Below are 23,127 nucleotides of genomic sequence, written 5' to 3' on the forward strand. Positions count from 1 at the left end.
AACCTTGCGCCTATGAGGCAAGCGTTTGAGCCATTGAGCTAAATCCTTGGCCCCAAATTACATTTCTTAATAACAGTTTAAAAAAAAAAGCTTAAAACATGTCAATTAAGTGTAACCATTTAAAAGAATTCATGTAAAGGATTAATGATTTGTTAAGAGGGTATTAATAATCTGTCAGTCTCAGTATTTTGTCCAAAGTACCTCCCAGAAATAAAAACAACACCTTCACTGTGTAAACAGAGTAGGTCTGGTTGAGAAAGGGCAATAAGCCCAGTGGCAGCTAGTTATTGGTTTTGCCCTCTGTGTGGTATCTTAATGCCAAGAGACAAATTCTGTTCTTCCAGTCATCTGGAGCTTAAGGATGTGGTTACAAATACTTGGTATTTTTTTTAAACATAAAAGAGATGTAGAATAAGTAATCACAAATGTAGTAACAATATTATGTGTTAAAGTACATGGTTATTAGTTGGACAAGGAATGGAAACACAACTTACCATCACATGGCAGGGGTGTGAGTCTGTCCTCCCTCTCCTCTTTTGACATCTCTGCCTTGTTCTCAGCAAACTGTTCAGGTTCTGACTGTGCAAGGACTTGTTTTTCACAGTTTGAGCTAGCTTGAAGTTTTTCGGAGGTGTTTTTCTGAGAATCATCTTCATTTCTGTTTATAGCCTGGATATAGTTGGGGCTGTCTATTTGTGGGATTATTAAAATAAAATAATTTACATTGAAAAGTATAATTTAAAAATGTCACAGCTAGGTTTTACCAAAAAAAAAAAAGAAACAGTTGATGCTGGTTCACTCTTTTTAAAAATTTTACTGAGCTTCTACTATTTGTCCAGTACTAGGTGCACAGAACAAGGCAGATAAATCCCTGCTTCCTGAGGTTCCATTCTGGGTGTCAGAGGTACACAATATGTAAACAAACAAAAATGCATGATTATTAAAGAGAAACAAACTGGAGTTTTGTAGAACTGGAGACAAAGGTGGTAAATAAAGAGTAGAATCCAAAAAAAAAAAAATGAAGGAGAAATATCAGAATGTTAATATTGAAATGTTGTCAGGGTCAGATTCTCAGAGGAGTCCCACATCAGTTCAGATTTGCTCATGAACCTAGGATTCAATTCTGAAGATCCTAGGTTCATGATTCAATTCTGAATCCATTAAGAGTTTTAGGCAGAAGAACAATGATGATCTAAATTTTTAAAGGATCACTCTGGCTGCTCTACACAGAAAGATCACAGTGGAAAAGACTAAAACAGTTATTACTGAGATCTGGAAAAGGAATGATGGTAGCTTTCCAGTAGGATGGTCTCAGTAAAGAGAAAGTGTTTAAAATCAGGTTCATTTTGCTGGTTACACAATAGATCAACTGTGCAAGGCAAAGAAGAGACATTGCCTAGTTTTTTTTTTTTTTTTTGTCCTAGGTTTTGAGTATGATCTAGGGAAGACAGAAGAAAATCTGGGTGTTAGATGTGATGATGATGATGAAATAAGAATTCTATTTTGGATATATTAGACTTGAGGTTACCATTAGACATCCAGGGGAGCTATTAGTTACATAGGCCACTGGATTTAATCCAGTCTGGAATTCAAGTGAGAGAGATACCTCTGGCAATTTGAGCTATAAGTTGTTAAGAATAAATTACAGGTGTTAAGAACAAAGCAAAGAGTAACACATTGATATATATTAGCATTCAGTGAATACAGTACTATATCACATTGTCTCTAATGTATTAAGAGAATAAGTTAGCAATTTTTAATACTCTGTTATTCTAAAATTGCTCCTGGAAATCTTTGGATTCCACTCTTTTCTCAAAAACTTACATGGAAGGCACTATTAAAAAATTTAAATAAATTAAAATTATTTCTGTCTTTCAATGCTTCTGGTATGTATCGAATCATTTGTAAATCATTATACCAAATTGAAGTAATATAAATCTAATAATTATAACCCTAACACATAGCAATGTTACAGTTATTTAAGATTACATCTCTCTAAATACTTTCATATTCAAAAAGATTGTTTACTTGCTTTTTAAATTGCTTGACAACTTACTAAATCATGAGTCTAGAACTTTTACTGCTGTTCCTTGATATTGCAAAGGAAAAGTTGCAACTATAAAATCTATATTAAACTATGATTTTTCTTGCTAAATCAATTAATGTATACACTTAAATGAACTGGCATTATTTTATAGTTATGTTATACTTTTTATTGCCTGCAGCAGTTGGGAATTGCATGGGTCACGCTGTTACAGGGATAGCATGTAGAAGAAGCTTGTGGTTCCAATTTAGTTCCTAGACAACAGGTGCCCACATTACAAATATAACCAACCATCCATATGGCAGACTTGACAATTTTGGTAGGAGCACCCAGCAGTGAAAGAGAAAAAGCTGAGCTACTGATTACATTTTCCTTCACATCAAAACTAAGAGAGGTGAGCAAGGCAGGAAGGAACCACACTATCAGGGTTTATATCAGGTTCCTTCTTATGTAAATATTCTGAAGAATTAATGTATAATGGAAAATTAGTTATGAACAATTATTACTACTGATAAATGAGTATATTTAGATTCCAAAACTGTGAACTCGACACTTTTCACTGGCATAAAAATGCTCTCTAAAATTGGAAACAAAAGTACTAAAAATCTTTTTCTTATAAACATTGGTATTAGTAATCATTTCAGACACTAAACATCAGGAGATGATATATCATGCTATAAAAATACACTTGAATAGGTTTATTTTTATTTCTTTTTTGATACTTTTTAATTTTAGTTTAGTTTATTGAAATAGGTTTATGATCTTTAAGATGTTCTAGAAAGGAAGAAACTCATAAAACAGATATCAAATTGCTTCCTTAGACAATCTTTCAGAGTTGTTGTCAAGCAAAAATATGGCACAATGTATACTGAGTAGGCAAAGAAACTATAAAGCAACGTTTTGCTATTTAAACAAAAATAACCTATAATTTCTTTAAAAACAAGTATCTCTATAGAGGAAAGAAAACTGGAGGTCTATGACAGTAAAGTGTATTTGCTACCATAGCAACAGAGCTTCTATTCCTGCCCATTCCATTCTCATCCTGCTGACATTAATCAGAAATGTCCATTTGTGCCAAATTAATGTCATATCATAGATACTAGAAGGTATAATTTTTGATGGAACCAAGAGCTTTTCACATTCCACAAGGGATAGACTCACAGTCTTCAGTATGGGAAATTCTTACTGCATTTTACAAGCTAAATCAATGCTGAGTCACACTAACCTTTGGTTACAGCAGTCTCTAAAAGCACACTTATCCGAAGATACCACTGCCTGCCCTATCCATGGTTACCTTTTTTGTACTCACCAGCACTGCCTTGAAGATTCTCACACATTTCACAGTAAGGTAGCATTGAATTATTGATGTAGGTGCAAAAATTACACTGCCAGTTCTTCTCAGGAACGGATGGGGTAGTAGGTGGCGTCTTGGCTTCACGCACACCTTCCACTTTGGTTTGTTTAGGCCAGGATGATGTCTTGTCCAGGAGATCACTGCAGTCATTGGTGGCAACTGATTTCAGTCTTTTAGCTTCAGGTTCAAAATAACTTTCGTAATCAATATTATCTCCTTTATCTATTTTTCGAGGGTTTGATGCCACTATAGGATGCTTCTCTTGGAATATTCTTGATTCATCACAGGAGGTCTCTGACTGTCTTTTTTTAGGTTTTGGTAAAAAGAATGATCGAATATCATGCTGTTTTTCTTTTTCAAACTAGGAAAAGCAGACAGTTACCAAATTAAGAAGCAATTGCTCTTCCTAAATTAAAGAGTTTAACAAAACATTTTATTTAATTTAATTTATTTTGTTTTTTTAGTACTGGGGATCTAACTAATGACCTTGTGCTTGTTAGGCAGGCACTTGTGCTGCTGAGCTAAATCCCCAGCCCTATTTTTTTATTTAAAAAAAAAAAACAGAAAAAGGCTAGAAATAATATAGAATTTGTAAATATTGTATTCTCTTCAGCGTAAAAACTAAATAATAACAAAATATTTTCAATAACTTTATTGCCTTAGCCTTTGAAAATCTTTTAGAAAATGAATTAAATTATACTATGACCATATATATCATTACCACATCCCTGTATTTCCTGTCCTTCTACTTAGCACTTATGTGCCAACCACTTTGTATATATTAACTCATTTAATCCGCATGCCACATCTATGAGGTAGGTGCTATTTACTATTCTCATACTTCAGATGAGGAAATTGAAGATTTAATGAGGTCAGGTAACTTGGCTAGAGAAGTTATGAAATGAAAATATACTTTATAAACTGTCTTAGATATATGTCAGGGAAAAGAGACAGTTACATATTTAAACATATTAAATGTAACATTAACCAGGAAGCACCAGGAATCATAGCCATATATATATATATATATATATATATATATTTTTTTTTTTTTTTTTTTTTTCCCCTTGGTGGTTTTTGAGACAAGGTCTCACTATGCAGTTCAGGCCGGTCTTGAGCTCACTTTGTAGAACTCACAACGATCCCTATGCCTCAGCCTCCTGAGTGCTGGTATTACAGGCGTGAGCCATCACACCCAGCACAATCTTTAAAATATTAATCAGAATTGCCTTTTTCATAGGTACATTTTAATAATTATTCTTGCTTTTAAAAATATAACTTCTTTCGGCTAAGAATACTTACATAGCATGATCTCATATTTTTCATTTTCTTTTCAATGTGGAACTCTTGATTTCCTTATTAGAGAAAGTAGGCTATCACCATGATTGAGTAGCTAGTAGTTAAGTTAAAAGAGTTAATTTATAGAAGTCCTGCTAGAGGCTGAATTGGGAGCTATTTTGAACATACTCTATGACAGACTGTATTTTCAAAAATGGCCATATAATTTACTATGCTCTTTTCATAGTGTGACACTGACATGCTCCCCCCTGAGAAGTGGGGTTTATTATCTTTTTGCTTGAACTTGGGTAGACATCTGTAACAGTCTTACCCCTCGATATTTAGTTAAAGTGATGCTATGTGACGTGAGGATTGCTCACTGAAGGAGATATGGCTTCCACTTGCCTGTCTCCCTACTCACCCTTGCTCTCTTTCTCTAATGGGACACCTTCCTGTGGAAACTGCCACCATGTGTGGGCAAGGTCAGGCCATGGAGAAACCATGTATTGGTGTTTCAGCTGACAGTATGAAAAAAGACCCCAGATGTGGCAAGCATCAATTTCCAGACATGCAAGTGAACAAGCTTTCAGATGGGTGTAGACCCCAGTCTCTGAGTCTTCCAGCAAAGGCCTCAGTCATCATGGAGTAGACATGTCATCAGTGTTGTACCTTTGTTGAATCTGTACCCACTGAGAAATAATACATGACTACTGCAATAAAAATTTCCAAAATAGAAAAACAAAGCACAAGAAGGAGCAAGAAATATTTAATAGAACTTTTTTTTTTGGTGCTGGGGATAGAACTCATAACCTCACACTTACCAGGCAGGCACTGTGCTGCTGAGCTATGTACCCATTCTTACTCATACATTTTCAAATATTAAAAAAGTTAACTAATTAGATGCTAATTTAGATATAGGAACTAAACAGAAATTTAAAAGATGAAATCATTAACCATGAAACAAGACTTTTGAAACTATGTAAAGGAAATTGTTAGAAAAGGGTGAAGAAAAACAGAGAGATTAACATGATAGGGGAAAGACAACGATGATAGTTAAAAGATTTTAAAAATTGTACTGTTCTAGCTGCCATCAAGAAAACAACTGATAACAAATGTTGGTGAGGCTGTGAGGAAAAAGGAACTCTGCTCCATTGTTGGTGGGAGTGCAGACTGGTGCAGCCACTATGGAAATCACTATGGAGATTTCTGAGAAGACTAGAATTGGAAGTTCCATTCAACTCAGCTATTCCCCTCCTGGGTATTTTCCCAGAAAAACTGAAAATATCATTTCACAGTGATATATGTGCACCCATGTTCATAGCAGCAAAATTTGTAATAGCTAAATCTTGGAAACAACCAAGATGATGCCCATCAACCACAGAGTGGATGAAAAAGATGTAGTGTTTTTATGCAATGGAATATTACTCAGCTATAAAAAGGATTATCTTGAGGCCTTCATAGGTAAATGGAGGCAATTTGAGACTATCCTCATTAGTGAAATAAATGAAAATCATATTTATAAATATCACATTGTATCTCTAGCATAAAAAGTATTAAGAACTGTAAGAGTAATAAAACCCAAAATGTATAATTGCTATTGTAAAAAAGAGAGGAAAAGAAAGTGCTCTAAAGGATATAACTGAATGTATGTTTAAGTGTGTAACATAGAGACTTCCGGGAGAACATGGCAGACAGATAGCAGCAGCTACGGATGCTCTCTGAAAGACCCAGCTTAGAATCCAGGAATGGTGCGGAGTGAGGAATCCTAAGCAAGAGAGGAGATATGCCCCGGTGACCCAGGAACGAACTGGGCTGAGAGAAACCAACTGGGAATGCAATCCTGAAGCTATAACAGGAACAGATAAAGCCTCAGTGTGGAAGCTGGAGCCCGCGCCATTGGAAACCGCGATTTGGGTTTCCTGCCGCCGCGGCTGCGTCTGAATCAGCTCGACAGGGAGAGAGATGCATGAAAGCTCTGAGAACGGGAATCGGTGAACGGAGTTGACAGCAGAACGGGCGGGGAGCCGTGCATCGACCTGCGGTGAGTGAGAGAAACTGGGACTCTTCCACAATCTAGGAGGCTCCAACAGAGGACATTCTGGGACTGGGCAGACTAGCCGGAACAGAGTGCTGTAGTGACTTCAGTCACATATCCCCCTCTCAAGTGGGATTGGTGAGCAGTGCCTAGCTTACGTGACGCTGCTGGCTGAGGTCCAGTAGGCTAGCACAGCCCAGGTCCCAGCGCCTGAAGGTGACCTGGAGGGGCGGGCCCCGCATAGGTTGCCCAGTTCTTAACTCCCTGGTGTGCTGCAGTGGGCGGGAACACCTAGCCGGCACAATTCAATCAGACTGTGGCCAACAGGGAAGGAAGCTGGGCCTCCTATATACGCTTGCATATATAAGGAACAAAGAATATGGGAAGAGGCAGCAACAAGAAAGGCTCCTCGGCCCCCAATCCTGAGAAACAGGCAATAGCAGACTCAGCACCAATAGATATAAAGCACAATCTCCAGAGTCTCATAGACAAGTTCAGGAATGAAGTTATTAAATGACCTGAAGCTAGACATAAGCAGAATAGTTAGAGAAATGCTAAGTACCGCCCAAGAAAAAACAGATGGTGGAATGGAAGAACAGAAAAAGAGGGGAGAATTGTTTGATGGAGAAAATAGAGAAAGCATAGAATACGTGAAGCAGGTTCAAAGAGATTACCAGGAAACTAAAGCTCTATCGAAAGCTGGCATAACAGCTTAAAAGAAACTAAGGATAGATTATCTGAACTGGAGGCCAGATTTGTAATGTGGAAGCATGAAATGAAAAACTTCTTAAAAATAACAAAGAAACAAACAACAATAATACAAAGACTAGAAGATGATAAGAGGATGTATAACTTAGGAATTAAGAACATAAAAGAAGAGGTAGAGACACAAACAAATGAACTACAAAAGCTACTCACAGAAATAATCCAGGAGAATTTTCCTAATTTAGCAAAAGGTAAAGATACTCAGATGTATGAAGCATTCAGGACCCCAGCCACCTACAACCCAAACAGAGCAACACCCAGGCATATAATAATCAAAATCCCAGAAATCCAATATAAGAACAGAATATTAAAAGCTGTCAGAGACAAGAAACAGATCACTTACAAGGGAACACCCATCAGAATTACAGCAGACTTCTCGGCACAAAACATCAAATCACAAAGAGCGTGGGGGGAAATAATTCAAGCTTTGAAAGATAATAACCTCTAGCCAAGATTGATATATCCTGCACAACTAACCCTGGAAATTGATGGAAAAACAAGGTGCTTCCAGGATAAAGAGGAACTAGGGGAATATGCAACCACCAGTTCAACTCTACAGAGAATACTGCAGGATATTCTAAAAAAGAAAAATACGAAGAATCCAGAAATAGTGGCAGAGAGGCCACAATGAATGGAGCAGAGAACAAAATGAAGAAGACAAACTGACAGCTACTGACAGAAAAAGAGCTCAACAGAAATGAGGCAGAGAAGATTGGATGATAGGAACAGCTATTTTGGAGAAAATGACATCTTAATAGGTAATACTGATTTAGTATCATCTTGTTTTGAAGTCTCATCTAGCTTTTGTCCTTCTGTCTCCAATGGTCTAAATAGGCTGTATCTTATTGGATTTTATTATGTACGATAGTATAAGCAAAAACCTTTTAAAGACAAGGAGATTATACAGAAACCATTTTTCATTTTCTGTTAGTCGATTCTAAATACTCTGTAATGCTGTCATTCTCTTGAATGGTTTTACATTGTTTTGATATACTTAATGCTACAGTATACGAAGTTGTACTCAAGGATTTCAAAGAAAGAAACAATATGGTAACTACTTTTAGGTTAGGATTATCTGGTGGTGAAACACTATTCTGCTTAAATGGTTATGTTTGGATCTGCGCTGTTTCGTTGTTATGCCCTCTTTTATCTCAATCTCCACTCCATTATTTACTTTTTTATCTTTATCCTTTTAATTAAAGGAAAAAAATAGCAGGATATATTATAGTAACCCACTTTGACTTTCTATTATCTCGATTTGAAGCCCTGTATTACTCTCACCATCTGGTTTTTAACTGATGTTCCCCTAATTCTGTTTTGCTGGATAGTATCAGGTTCGAAAGTTTAGGCATCAGCTGTGAAGATAATGAGATTCATTATGACGCCCATTCTTGTTGACTTTTATCTACTTTTGAAGACCTACAATGTCTCCAATGTTTTGGTTTTGTCGGTTTTATTCTTTACTGTTTTGTTCAATTGTATTATAACTAACGATATAGGCAATTCTATTAGAGATAGCGGGAGGCATTATGGTAACCATTGTTGATCACCTTGTATTATGTTTTTACATTATCTATTATGTCCACCCTTATGACTTGACCGATTCTGTTCTGTTATGTCACATTTGGTTTTACTCTCTTCCAAAAAAGTAATAAGAACCGTGGGAGCAATGAAACCCAAAATGTGTAATAGTCATGGTACAAAAGAGAGGAAAAGAAAGTGCTCCAAACTATATAACTGCATGTATATTTAAGTGTATAAGATAGAAAATGATATCACAGAATTTTATTGGATCAATGAACAGAACTGTTTGCAGTATCATTGATGGAATGTCCACTTTACAAGCTTTAATTTTGTGACTTGAACAATTATTTCTAAGATGACAATATGTAATCCATTAACTAGTGATTTCCTACTGTTCATTTTTTTTCTGTAAATCTGTATAACTTGTACCCTTTCCCTGCTTTTTTTTCTTTTCTCCTTAAATAAAATTTAAAAAAAAATCTACAAAAAAAAAAAAAAAGATGGTGCTCAGTAAAAAAAATAAAAATAAAAAAAAAATGAAGAAGACAAACTGATAACTAATGACAGAAAAAGAGCTCAACAGAAATGAGGCAGAGAAGATCGGATGATAGGAACAGCTTTTTTGGAGAAAATGACGTCATAATAGGTAATGCTGATTTAGTATCATCTTGTTTTGAAGTCTCATCAAGCTTTTGCTCTTCTGTCTCCATTGGTCTTAGCATGTTGTATCTTATTGGAATTTATTATATGTGATAGTTTAAACAAAAACTTTTATAGACAAGGAGATTATACAGAAACCATTGTTCATTTTCTGTTAGTTGATTCTAAATACCCTGTAATACTGTCATTCTCTTGAATGGTTTTATATTGTTTTGATATATTTGATGCTATAGTTTACGAAGTTATACTCAAAGATTTCAAGGAAAGAGACAATATGGTAACTACTTTTATGTCGAGATTATCTTGTGGTGAAACACTAGTTTGCTTAAATGGTTATGTTTTGATCTGCGCTGTTTTGTTGTTATGCCCTCTTTTATTTCAATCTCCATTTTATTATTTACTTTTTTACTTTTATCCTTTTAATTAAGGGAAAAATAAATTTTAAAAAAGTAGGATATATTATAGTAACCCACTTTGATTTACTATTAACTTGATTTGAAGCCCTGTATTGCTCTCACCATCTTATTTTGACTGACGTTCCTCTATTCTGTTTTGCTTGATAATACCAGGTTCAAAAGTTTAGGCAACAGCTGTGAAGATAGTGGGATTCATTATGACCCCCATTCTATTGACTATTATCTACTTTAAGACCTATAATGTCTCCAATGTTTTGGTTTTGTTGGTTTTGTTCTTACTGTTTTGTTCAATTTTATTATAACTGATGATATAGGCAATTCTATTAGAGATAGCAGGAGGCATCATGGTAACCATTGTTGATCACCTTGTATTATGCTTTTATATTATCTATTATGTCCACCCTTTTGATTTGACTGACTCTGTTCTGTTATGTCACATTTGGTTTTACTGTCTTCCAAAAAAAGTAATAAGAACTGGGGGAGCAATAAAACCCAAAATGTGTAATAGTCATTGTACAAAAGAGAGGAAAAGAAAGTGCTCTAAACGATATAACTGCATGTATATCTAAGTGTATAAGATAGACAATGATATTATGGAGTTTTGTTGGATCATTGAACAGAACTGTTTGGTCTCACTGTTCGAATGTCCACTATATAAGCTTTAATTTTGTAACTTGAACAAATATTTCTAAGATGACAATATGTAATCCATTAACTAGGGATTTTCTACTGTTTATTTTTTTTTCTGAAATTCTGTATAACTTGTACCCTTTTTCTGCTTTTTTTTCTTTTTCTCCTTAAATAAAATTTAAAAAAAAGTGTGTAAAAGATACATAATCATATTCCTAAGTTTTTTTTGGATCGTCGAGCAGAACTGTTTGCAGTCTCACGGTTTGAATGTCCACTTTGTATGCTTTAATTTTGTAACTTAAACAACTATTTCTATAACAGTATGTAATTTTTCAACAAGTGATTTCTTACTTTTTTTTGAAATTCTGTATTATTTCTACCCGTTTTTCTATTTTGCTTTTTTTCCTCTTTAAATAAAATTTTAAAAATTGTTCTAGTCTGTGTAATAAAACTGTAAAGAAAGCTTTAAGATTTTAAAAATATTAGCAACTATTTAACAAAGGTAAATTGTATCAGCTATTTTTGGTTAGACTGTGCTAAGTGTTAAAGGGGTCAACTTCCTCTGAGTCCTTGCTTGCCTGGAAATGAGCTGATTTTCACCACATCCTTAGTAGTTGTGTTTAATCCTTAAAGACATTGCTTTGCTTTTCCAACATTGGGAAATACTGACATGTTGTTTCTCTGTAGGTTAAAGATTTTTTACAGTTTAAGGTTTTAAGAACTTCTATCCTTATTGATCTAAATTTCATGATAATCTGTATGTATACATTTGTAAAGTGTCTTTGCACTGTCATGGTTGCCTGGATGTTCTGAATCAATTCAAAATGTTTACCTTTCATGATCACTTTACTTTGGGGAAGAGCTACAAGTTTCATGGTGCCAGATCCAGTGAATAAGGTAGTAGAGGACCCACTGCCATGGTTTTATGAACCTGCCTTTTCTTTGAATGGCATTAGGCAGCAGCACTCATTGCATTTTTAAAATTATACCTTATAAATATACAAAAGAGGACTTCCAAAACTGCTACAGGGAGTGCTAACAATGAAGGAAGAAATGTGTTAAAAGCAAGAGGTAGTACTTTAAGAGGGATTAATATCAATGCATCTCTTACTGTAATACATTTTAAACATGTAAATATATTACATGTATTTCAATCATTCTGTAATTCTCTAACATTTTTGCTCAGCACCAAGAGACTTTATTAATTTTGAATAACATTAACTTTAGAGCCTGGAAATTTTTTCGTCTTGCTATGTAGTTCAGCTAGCTTTGAATTTACTATGTAGCCTAGGCTGGCCTTGAACTCACACCTATCTTCCTGCCTCAGCCTTTTGAGTGCTGGGATCACAAGCATATGCTACCTTGCCCAAAGTTGTAGATTTCCTGGCTTGTAACATGGCAGTGATCAAGACTTTGGTTCATTAGGAGGCAAAAAGAGAGGAGATAAGAAAGTAAGTTCATTTTTAGATATTGTGAACACTGCTGAGTACCAGGGTAAAGTTTTTTAGGGTACATATCTGGTGTCCAAGAGAAAGCAACAAATGGGTTGATATCTAGAAACCACTGACATATGCAGGTGCATAAAGTTGTAGGACTGGATGTCACGATATATGGAGGTAGTTTAAAAAGTAAGAAAAGATGAAAGCAAATAACCGAAAGCAAGACAAAAACATTAAACATAAATGAGAAAGAGAATCTCAGAAAAAAATCTCAAAATATCTGGGGGGTAAGGGCATTAGTGTATGTACGTTTGATTTTTTTATTTATTAAAGTATTCTGTGGACATTCTAAAATGTATTTGTGTTCCTCCATTCTGGAAGTTTTCTTACATTGTATTCCCTTTTTTTGTCTTTGCTTACTGTATCTCCTCTTGGGAAAAAGCTCCTACCTAAATGGAGCATTTGATCTTTCTCAAAATTTCAGTCTTTTTATTTGTATTTTCTGTGTTGTTTTCTCATTATTTTCCTTTCTTTCTTTACTGAGTTTCTGGCATTATTATTTAATGTCTAAAGCTTGTCCCTGTTCATCAATATTTCCTTTTTCTGATTCTTGTTTCATGGGTATATTTTCTTTTACTTCTCTGTAAAAGAAGTTTCAATTATTAGAAGCTTTTTTAAAAAGAAATTTCTATTAATGATAAGTTTTGTTCTGTTATGTATTCCTCAGTGCAAGACATCAATTCTGTTTCTTCTGTATCTTTTTCTTGGGTGCCTCTTTGTTTCAGTAAGTTTTACCAGCGATCCAACTCATGACCTCACACTTGCCAGGCAGGTGCTTGGGCTGCTAAGCTAAACCCCTGGCCCTTTTTTAGTATGTTTTCATGTTAGAGGCTTTCTTCAATGCCTAGTAGCCATTTTCAGTCCACCTATATTTAAGAATTACACACTAAAACACTATTGGAAGTTCCACATGGGAGTGACTACATAGTTATCAGTTTTGTCTGAGGATCACTTATGAGCTCAATACATTATTTTCATGGCTAGTAGCAAGTTTCTATAGAGAGGACACAGTGCTAGCCACAAGGTAGTTGATCAGAGAAATATGATAAAAATCTCACTATGAATTAAAGTCTTAGGGGCTGGAGAGTTAGCTCAGTGGCACAAGTTCCTGCCTGGCAAGTGCAAGGTCAGGAGTTTGATCCCCTGTACCAAAAAAAAAAAAAGTTAAAGTCTTACTGTGCTTGTTTTCAAATTAGTGTCTTACTCTAAATGCCTTGTTCTTCAATACATTTTTCGGGACTTTTTAAGAAGAGCAAATACAACAAAGATGAGTATAGCTATACACATAAAATATATAAAGCATGTGCGTGGGCTCCCACCAGACTGGAACAGACAGACCAGAGCCTCTTCCATTAGTCAGTGCCATTTGCAAACTGGGGTTAGAGAGAACAAAGCCACATCAGCAAGCAAGCCCGCTTTGGGAACCAGGGCCATAATGGGCCACTGCTAGACTGGAACAGACAGACCCCAGCCCCTTCTGGCATACAGGCCGGCAAACATAAGGTACCAACACCCTCTCCACCCTCCACACCATAAGTGACAGGCTTATCCAGAGAAACACAGGCTGTGATGATAGTTATGGCGATGAAATGCAATTGGATGCCTGAGGTGCTTTGGTGTTTCACTAACATTGCAGGTCTAGGGTCAGTGGTCTGATCATGGGTTCAGAGGATAGTGGTACACAGTGTGACATCTAGGAGGGATCTTCTTCTTGCAGCCATTGTTGATTCTCCATGGTCTTGTTTTTGAAGTCCTATATCATTGTTGTGTTGGGTTGGGTTTTATTCTCTTTATTTTGTTTGATTATGTCAAATCTGATGACAAGAGCAGCTATTTAAAAGATAACAAGACACATACGGTAGCAATATTGGATTTACTATAGGCTTGTTTTGAAGTCCTTTATTGCATTCATTGATTTATTTTTATTCTTTTTATTCTATTCTGTTTGATTTTTACTATGTTTGAAGTTACCTGCAGCTGTTTTGAGTGCATCAAAAGGCACTATGGTAACTATTGTTGATTTTACAATGTTTTAAAGTCCTGTATCTTTTACACTGGTTTGTTTTGATTGGTTTTATTCTGTTTTATCCTCTTTAAAATAAAGTACATGTAAGCCACAATCACACACAATAGTTTGAATAATATAAGAATATTTTATCCTATTCTGTATTGTAAAGAATTTGTTTCTTTAAAGACATACCTTTCTACCTACCTACCTACTTAGAAAGAAAGGAAGGAAGGAAGGAAGGAAGGAAGGAAGGAAGGAAGGAAGGAAGGAAGGAAGGGAGGAAGAAAGAAAGAAAGGAAGAAAGAAAGAAAGAAAGATAGATAGATCACCAGCAGGATCACCATGAGTTTGAGGTCAGTTCTGGCTACATAGTGAGTTTAAGGCCAGCCTGAATGAACTACATAGTGACACCCTATTTCAAAGAAAAAAAGTCTTTAAAAAAATTCTCAAGGCTTGGAAATACAGTTGAACTCCTTCGACTAATTAAGCTATTTTTAAAAGAACTCCTAATTTTAAAGTAATGCCTAAATTTGGAAAATATCATTTGAGAAATTATTATTTGCTAGAGGCAGATGGAGACGAAAGGTTAGCGGTGACTAATTTTAATCAGAAACTGATGTATTCCTCTGATTTACTCCCTGCTGGGCAGTGACTGGCATAGGTACAGTCCTGAAGCCACAGGACACCTGGGCAATGATAAATTGATACTTTAGTATCTAAAGTACAATTTGGGGAAAGAGGGAATGAGTAGAAACAATTGTTGAAAGTAGAATTGTAGAAAGTTGTTACATATCATGTCTGGTTATTTTTTATTTCTTGGGGTGAATTTTTTTTTTTTTTTTTTAAAGATACACTAAGAATATAGTTGTAGCAATGTTAGTAAAACCTTTAGCTAATGTTAGGGGAATGCTAAACTGGACAATGATGAATGTTGTCACAGGTAGTATTCCTTACAAGTTAGTGTCTGGACCTTTGGGTTGCCAGAAGCTAAAAGCCCTAATAGGAAAAATATTTCCCCTGAGGTAATCTGCTGGAAGTGTGCTCCACATCATCTCTGGATTATAGTCTCCCTGGGTATGAAGTTAGTTGATGAGGGTTCTTTGACCTTTAGCAACTATGGTTGATAGAAAAACAAGTGAAGAAAATCTCCTTGCTATATCCTAATGGTAAGAATATGAGGGTTACTGGATCACCCACCCAATGTGAGCTCTTAACTTGCCTTGCCCTGGCCTTTCAAAAGACCTTAGATGGCCTTCTATGAGTCTGGAAAGCCTCTGCGACTGACTCTAAAATATCTGCATTGTACGTGCATTTGAGGAAAACATTCAGTACTCTCTTCACAGTTTCAAAAGGATTCTGGACCCAATATAGGTTAAGAAATTAGATTAAAATATTTTTCAGATGTATTTGTGGTTTTAATGACTCTGTTTCTTTTCTTAATTTTCCTCATGTAAAGAGGGTGGCAAATCCAACACTTTACAGAAAATAAATACACAAATTCACTTAAATGAATTATAAAAATTCCTCTGGCTTCATTCAATGATTTTTAAAAACTCCTGTGTGGGAATAAAGCATACTTCCTCATCTATCACTGGAACAAGACTCTAAATTCCCTTTCATAACAAGCAAATGACATGTACAGTCCACAGGGTCAAAAAAAGGCACATTCTGATGAGATGAGTAGAAGAAAGGGCATGGATTCTAAAAATAAGGAAATTACCGTACTTGGCAGGACATAAAGGACTCAAAATGTCACAAAGTCAGCTTAGTGTAGTAAACATTGTTATTCTCTTATTATTTGGTTATGAGAATTTGTTTTGTTTTTTCATTAAAGCCAGTGTAAAACAAAGTACACTATTGTTGATATTTTGAGATGGAAATATCCTTAGGGAGATTCCAGCAGCTTTTGGAACATGGCTGGCTAATAAAAGAATATTGTGGCTTTTAGCAAGATACTGACATATAGATACATATACTAAAGATAAGTACAAAATTTCTTAAGGTGCTTCTGGTGATTTTCACGTTTTCCTTTTAATATTAATTTTTTATTGAGGTCCACTTTTAGCAAAGAATGTGATAAAGTAACAGAAAATGGCTTTCCCAGTCAATATACTTCAGTTTCTTAGTTGCTCAGGTAATAGTTCATGTCCTGGTTGTTTCTGTCTCTTAGAAACAGCTGGTCACTATGATGTACTGCTAGTCACTATGATCCACATTGTATAAATCAATCCCCAACTGACAAGCTATTCTGCCTCTGTACCTGCCTGCTTGCTTATCTCATATAAACTGTAGACCACCAGAGATTAGGGCCTGATATTCTGGGAATGATCCCAATCAGTGCAGTTTGATGTAAATAAATTGCCTCCAAATTCACGGTGTCATTTTGGTGTTTCTGCTTGCCACTGCAACACTCCCATAGCTGTTAGTGAATTCACTGATTAAAACATTTGACAATAAGGCAGTAAGAAATAACTAATCAATATACTTCCCAAATAAACACATATTCTTTTTTTTTTTTTTTTTTTTTTTGGTCTTTTTCATTTTATCGGTACCAGGGATCGAACTCATGACTGCCTGCTTGCAAGGCAGGTGCTTATGCCACTGAGCTAAATCCCCAGCCCCCTAAACACATATTCTAAAAACGTTAGATTCATCAATAGCATAAGTCCCTCCAATGTAAAGGATAAAGAAATAATCTTACTGGTCTTACCAAAGAAAACCAGTCTTCAGAATCCAACAGTCATATTGACACTAAATATTTAGCACTTATACCACTCTGACAAGTTAACATTTTAAAAATTTATTACTTTATTATAGTTATTTTTTTTAGTTGTAAAGATAAGCAGGAATTTTGAAGGACGAATTATTCTTTTTACCTAGCAAAGCTTTATTTCTGAACTGCAAGAGTAAGTTAAAATGTTTCTTGTTTTGTATTATAGTATTAAATTACTGACAAATACCCGAATGAACATGAATGTTCATCCTTGAAAAGAAATAATTATAGTAAATTTGCCCTTTTAATATGTGATAAATGAGAAACTTAAATGAACATGTTTCTAAAAAGGAGACGTAATCTGGGCCTCCAGTAATTTTCATCACAAGAGTTATAGGAAAATAATAGTTAGGTCCATATATACCCATGTTATGAAGACTGTGGAGGAAAGATGAACATGTTTTATGGTAGGCACTCATTATTGTGTTCCTATTTTTTTCCTATTATATTTGAAAAGCAAAAAGAAAAATATTGCCTTTGGTGAGAAGTGCTGGGAATAAAAATTGCAAAATGCTTAAATGGCAAAATAAGTTTTTATGTGAACAGCTCAAGGACCAAATCTATTTGTATCACAGTAAACTACTGGTCTTTTGAGACAAATCCCTTGGCCATAATGATAGGATTAAAAGCCAGTTATTAGAATTGAAGGAAAGGAAGAGGAAATCTAGTAAAACTCCTAAAAAATAATAAATCATTTCAAAGCCTGGTGCTATCCCAGCAAAGCACAGGCTACCAACAAAAGCACTGATGTCAGGTTTAATAGACTTTGATCAAAGGACAACTTTGGTAGGAGCCATTACTGAATCCATTCAACTCCTGTTCCAAAAAGAATTAATAAGGCTCTGCTTTAAAAATGTATGATTAGAACATCATGCTGGTCTCCTGAAGGAGGCCAGATTGATGATAGGAACCACAACTAAAAAGCCCTCATTAACATTTGTAAACAAGCCAAAAACAGTCTGTTTCCAAAGGATACAGAGTGACTGAGTAGGGTTTTAATCATCTAATTTAAAAAAAGTATTCAAATTACCCTTAAAAAAGAAATCTCTGTGTTGTTTTATTCTCCAGATTTTCTATAAAATGTCTATGCTCATGTAGCTGAATAAAAGTTTGATAGTGATCAAGTTTTAGGCGCAACTAGCTTTTCTCTACAGGCATACAGAAAATAAACCAAATGAAATGTCACTCTGGTTAATATAAAAATGGTAAAATAAAAATATTATTAAATATTTTTAACAATGACATCAAGGCCAGGCATGATGGCGCATGCTTATAATCCCTGCACTTGGGAGACTGAGGCAGGAGGATTATTGTGAGTTCAAGGCCTGCCTGGGCTACATAACAAGGCACTACCTCAAAAAACAAACAAAACATCAGCAGCACAGTGCATCCTTAGCAAGCACAAGGTTTTGAGTAGGATTCCCAGTACCAAAAACCAACCAACCAACCAACCAACCAACCAACCAACTAAAACAATGACATCAAAATCAGCACATGCAAATATCTATCAAAATAGCTGTATCATCTGATAAAAACAACTAGAATTTAATGCAAAATATTAAATAGTACATCAATCACTAAAATGTAAATCACAATGTTAAAATAAGTGATATTTAGTATATGCCTGTGTACCACTTCTCTGTTAAGCCCCAATCCTGACCTCCAATTCCTCTGGGATATCAAGTGAGGTTTAGAGGCATCTCAACCTCAGGATGTCCCAAGTGAACTCATTATCTCTGTCCTTAAGCCACTTCTCTCCTATTATCACCATCTCTGGGGTCTCCACTGCTTACCACGTTAAGGACCAATTTTAGACCTAAATTGGATCTCTTCCCACTGCTTCACTGTCCTCTTCTTATTTAACTGCATGCCTTTGGCTCAGACATTTTCCTTCAATACCTTGCTTAATCTACTCTTTCTGCACATGCTGCTATAAGACAAAATTCCACCTAGCTCTCATTTTATTGATCTTGCCTCTCAAATGGATGTAAATTTTCTCTTTTTCTCTGTTGATTCTTCTGTTATTGGGAGCTTAGGTTAAAATTTAGTGTAGCCTCATAAATAAAAAGAAACTGGCTTTGTTAATAGACCTGTGAGTGCCTAATGGCACCAAAATAAAATTTTGGTCAAAGGTATATGAAAAGAACCCAGATAATACTTAAGACCAAAATGAGTCCTCCAAGTCTCACTATCATGTAGTAGGAAAGGAGGGGGTGGGGCCTGCAAGGGTAGGCTCTTTCACTGCTCTCATGGTAGATGCAGCAGGCAGAGGAGAGGAATAGCTTTGGTGGGGGCGGGTTACTATAATCCACTGCCTTGAGCCATAGTGGCTCTACCAAGTTTATTGGACTTGAGGGGGAGAAAGCCTGACAGTGGAAAGACAGGAAATCCCCTTCCTGATAGTCACAAACTGTGTAGGTGGATGGGCAGAAATAATCTATTCCCTCAAACCACATGCCTCCAAGAAACTATCTCCTCTCCACCTACTCTTTCCCACACTGCCATTAGGATTATCTTTGAAACAAATCCTATAATGTCATTTATCTTCTTTCAAACCCTCCAATGACACTACTCCCAGTATATAGTCACACTTTCTGGCATGGCATATGTGGGCTTCTCTCCATCTGGTTAGTGCAGAAGTTTTAAGCTCACTCTCCTTTGACTCACTCCTGTGTGCTCTAAATTCACACATTCATATGGATTTACCATTCCTAGAACAAATGATATCTGTTCATATCATCATGATTTCAAGGGTGCTTTTGGTATTCCTTCAGCTTGAAATAGGATCTACCTACTTGGAACTAATCCTTTAAAATCTAGCTCAGATTTTCCTAAGGGAAAGTTCCCCAAATACTCACAAGTGGTTATTTATTCTGTACTGAGTTCCCAGAGCCTGGTTTATATATCTCAATTTTCACATTTATCATATTGCTGTAAAGTAAGTTGTTAACAATTCTCTCTCCTAATTAGAGTAAGCTCCAAAGGAAAGTTGGCTGTTTTTTCTTCATCTTTCCATTCTCATACACTTGCATATAATCTTAAAAAAAAGGCCTTGTGATATAACTTATTTACCATAAATTCACCCTTTTTAAATGTGCAACTAAGTGACTTTTGGTTTAGTCAGAGTTGTGCAACCATCACTATTATTTAATTATAGAACATTTTTATACCTTCAAAGAGAAACCTCATATTCATTAGGTGGCCATTTCTTATTCATCCCTCTCCTAAGCCTCTGGAAGCCAATACATTTCTCTACAGATATGCCTGTTCTGGACAATTCATATAAATGGTGCCATTCCATATGTAGTCTTTGTGTCTGGCTTCTTTCACTTACATTAGTATTTTCAGGCCCTCGCATCCTTTTTAAGGTCAAATAATATTCCATTGTGTTGTTAAGCCACATTTTGTTTATCCTTTTAATTTACAGATATTGGGATTGTTTAATTTTTTGACAGTTATAAATCATACCGCCATGGCATTCATGTGCAACTTTTTGTGTGGACATGCTTTCAGTTCCCTTGGGATAAGAATTGCTAAGTCTTATGGTAACTATGCATATGCTTAACATTTAGAGGAGTTGTCAGCATTGTTTTTCAAAATGCAGTATTTTACACTCTCGCCAGCACACTATAAATACTTATTTCTTTACATCGTCATCAATACTTATTTTTTAAAATTTTAGTCATCCTAGTAGGTGTGAAATGGCATCTCCATCTGGTTTTGATTTGCACTACATATAATCGTTTTTTATTAAAAAAATTAAAAGGAGATTAAGATAAAAGAGAACATACTAACATAATAATACAGATCAGAACAGAACAATTTAAGCAACATTATATAATCTTAATATATATTTATATAACCTTTGCTCTGTGTAAAGTGTATGTCCCATAAACACAAGCTAAATCAAACTGAAATGTTTTAATGTTCTGTATGTTTCACAAATATTTACTGGGGTCATGGCATGCTAACTGTAATGCATATAGTATATTTTGGCAAGAGTATGAGAACAGACAATATAGCAGAAAGTACTGGGTTCAAATTTCAGTTTTGTCATTTATTGGTTGTGTGGACTTGGGCAGATTATGTAAACTTTTTGAGCTTTGGTGGGGCATGGTAACAGTATCTGTCTTTTAGAGTTGCTGTGAAGGTTAAATAAGGTTATGAATAGTAAGGGCTTATCACAGTGGCTACATGGAATAACTACCAATATAATATATGTTGATTACTACTGAAGTTGCAAAGGTAAAAAAAAGTCTAATAATAATACAATGTGACATAAGCTATGATTATTAAATGTTTATGTCTCTATCAAAATATGATACTTTCTTGTCATTATTAGCCTTCTATGCTGACTCTGGAATGGGCCAGGGATTTAGTTCAGTAGTGTTAAGTGCCTGCCGGCAAGCGCAACATTATAAGTTTGATCCTGATACAGAAAAAAAATTTATAGAGCAGTTTGATTTTCTATAATATATATTGAACAAATATTCCAATTTATGATGTACTGGCCCTAAGATACCAGTCCTTCAGCACAGGGATTTTGAACAAAATAGATTTAGACTTCATTTAGATCCATGATCTATTTCTTTTCACTGTTACCATTTATAATCAAATCAACTACTAGACTAGTGGAGAAAAAGATTACTTTTCATATATATAAAACAACTTTTTATTTGAACTTTCTATCCTATAATAAGGCAAGCATTTCATACAATGTTGGCATTTAATTAAAAATGCAAACTATGGATTTTTAAAATCATATTTTAAAATTTCAGTTGTTAGGCTGAGAAGTTCTCCTTCTCAAATACATGTTACTTTTTTTTTTTTTTTTTTTTTTCATGGCTACTTAGATGGATGCACATCCCGGAGTTCAAGAAAGGAAGAGGTAATATAAACAAACTGACTGAATCTGAGGCAGGGACACTGGTGACTGACCCCTAAAGAGGCCAGCTCAGTTATGGGATGGGAAAATATGCTGTAAAAAAGTAACTTTTATAATGTTAGAAATTTTTTTCTCTTCATTTAATTTGGACTTTGAGTTTCATTTGTTTTAGTAAATAATTTATTTTAAAATTATACTCATGGGCTGGGAATTTAGCTCAATGGCTCACGAGCTTGCCTGGTAAATGCAAGGCTGTGAGTTTGATCCCTGGTACCAAAAAATAAAATAAAATAAAGTAAAACTCTTATCTTAAATGGACAAAAAGTTGTACCTCATGTGTCTGTGTGGATTATTCAAATACTAAAATATAAAAACAGGTATAGCAGGGGTTGCCTTCCAAAGTTGAGTTAAAGCAAAGTCCCAGAGGCTCATTGTGGTGCTGGATCATGGGGTGGACCAGAATGTCCTCATGCGGGGGTGAAGGAGTACAATGACAGGTCTGAAGAATGGGTACCCACCAACCATTACCAAAATGTTTCAATATTTTAACAATTTACCATGGTATACTTATACTTCTACATGCTAGTGGACTTCCAGCCCTGGTTCTATGTATTTTTCCGTCAATCTCAATAGTTAGAACTGAGTTATATGACAGAAAGAGGAATCTGACTAAATGAGGGGAGAAAGAAAAAGACGAAACAATTCTGAAGGCAAGTGTATCAGAAGAGAAAAGAGGCAGCAGATACCACAACTAATATAAAAACTATGTTGAGGAAAGTATTTTTCACATTCTTCTACTTTTCCTCTTCCAAATCAGAGGACCCATGATCATCGCAATTTTAGACTTTAAGTCAATTCACAAAAACCAAATTAGCCAAAGCCCCCATGCTAAGTGACTTATTTGTCTAGTAAACAATATGTTACAAGTCCATTCACCTGAAATATAATTTACTGAGGATCAATTTGCCAAATTTACCAAATTCATATGTTTTCTAAAAACCATTTATGGGGCCCACAACATTTTGAATCTGATGAACTGGAGGGTAAGAGGAACATTGGGCGCCAGGAAGGAGGGTGGTAGAGGCTCCTGGGTGCTGCCTGCCCTCAGTTTACTTTCTCTTGCCCTCAGGCTTAGTCTTTGCTTTTGGTCTCCTCCTTGAGCCTTTGAGTGCTGTGCTGACTACAGAGACAATCTTTTATACCAAGCAGAAGGTTCCTGTTTGCACCAGTTCCCTCCAACTGTAGCAGCAGGGCAC

At 35.4% G+C, this 23,127-nt stretch overlaps 1 protein-coding gene across 10 annotated transcripts in view; it reads right to left on the reverse strand.

Moving 5' to 3' along the window:
• The window catches only part of Zranb3 (zinc finger RANBP2-type containing 3), a 237,497-nt gene that overhangs the window by 19,850 nt on the left and 194,520 nt on the right, over nucleotides 1–23,127 (reverse strand). For all 10 annotated transcript variants that reach the window (XM_063258994.1, XM_063258998.1, XM_063258989.1 and 7 more), the window contains 2 exons: nucleotides 3,354–3,759; nucleotides 495–689 (listed from right to left, as the gene is read on the reverse strand). In XM_063258994.1, coding sequence (XP_063115064.1) covers nucleotides 495–689; nucleotides 3,354–3,759 — 601 coding nt within the window. The remainder of the gene's footprint in view (nucleotides 1–494; nucleotides 690–3,353; nucleotides 3,760–23,127) is intronic.

This window comes from Cavia porcellus, unplaced genomic scaffold, assembly GCF_034190915.1.
Source record: "Cavia porcellus strain 051 isolate PalLab524CR breed Dunkin Hartley unplaced genomic scaffold, mCavPor4.1 scaffold_12, whole genome shotgun sequence".
Classification (NCBI taxonomy): domain Eukaryota; kingdom Metazoa; phylum Chordata; class Mammalia; order Rodentia; family Caviidae; genus Cavia; species Cavia porcellus.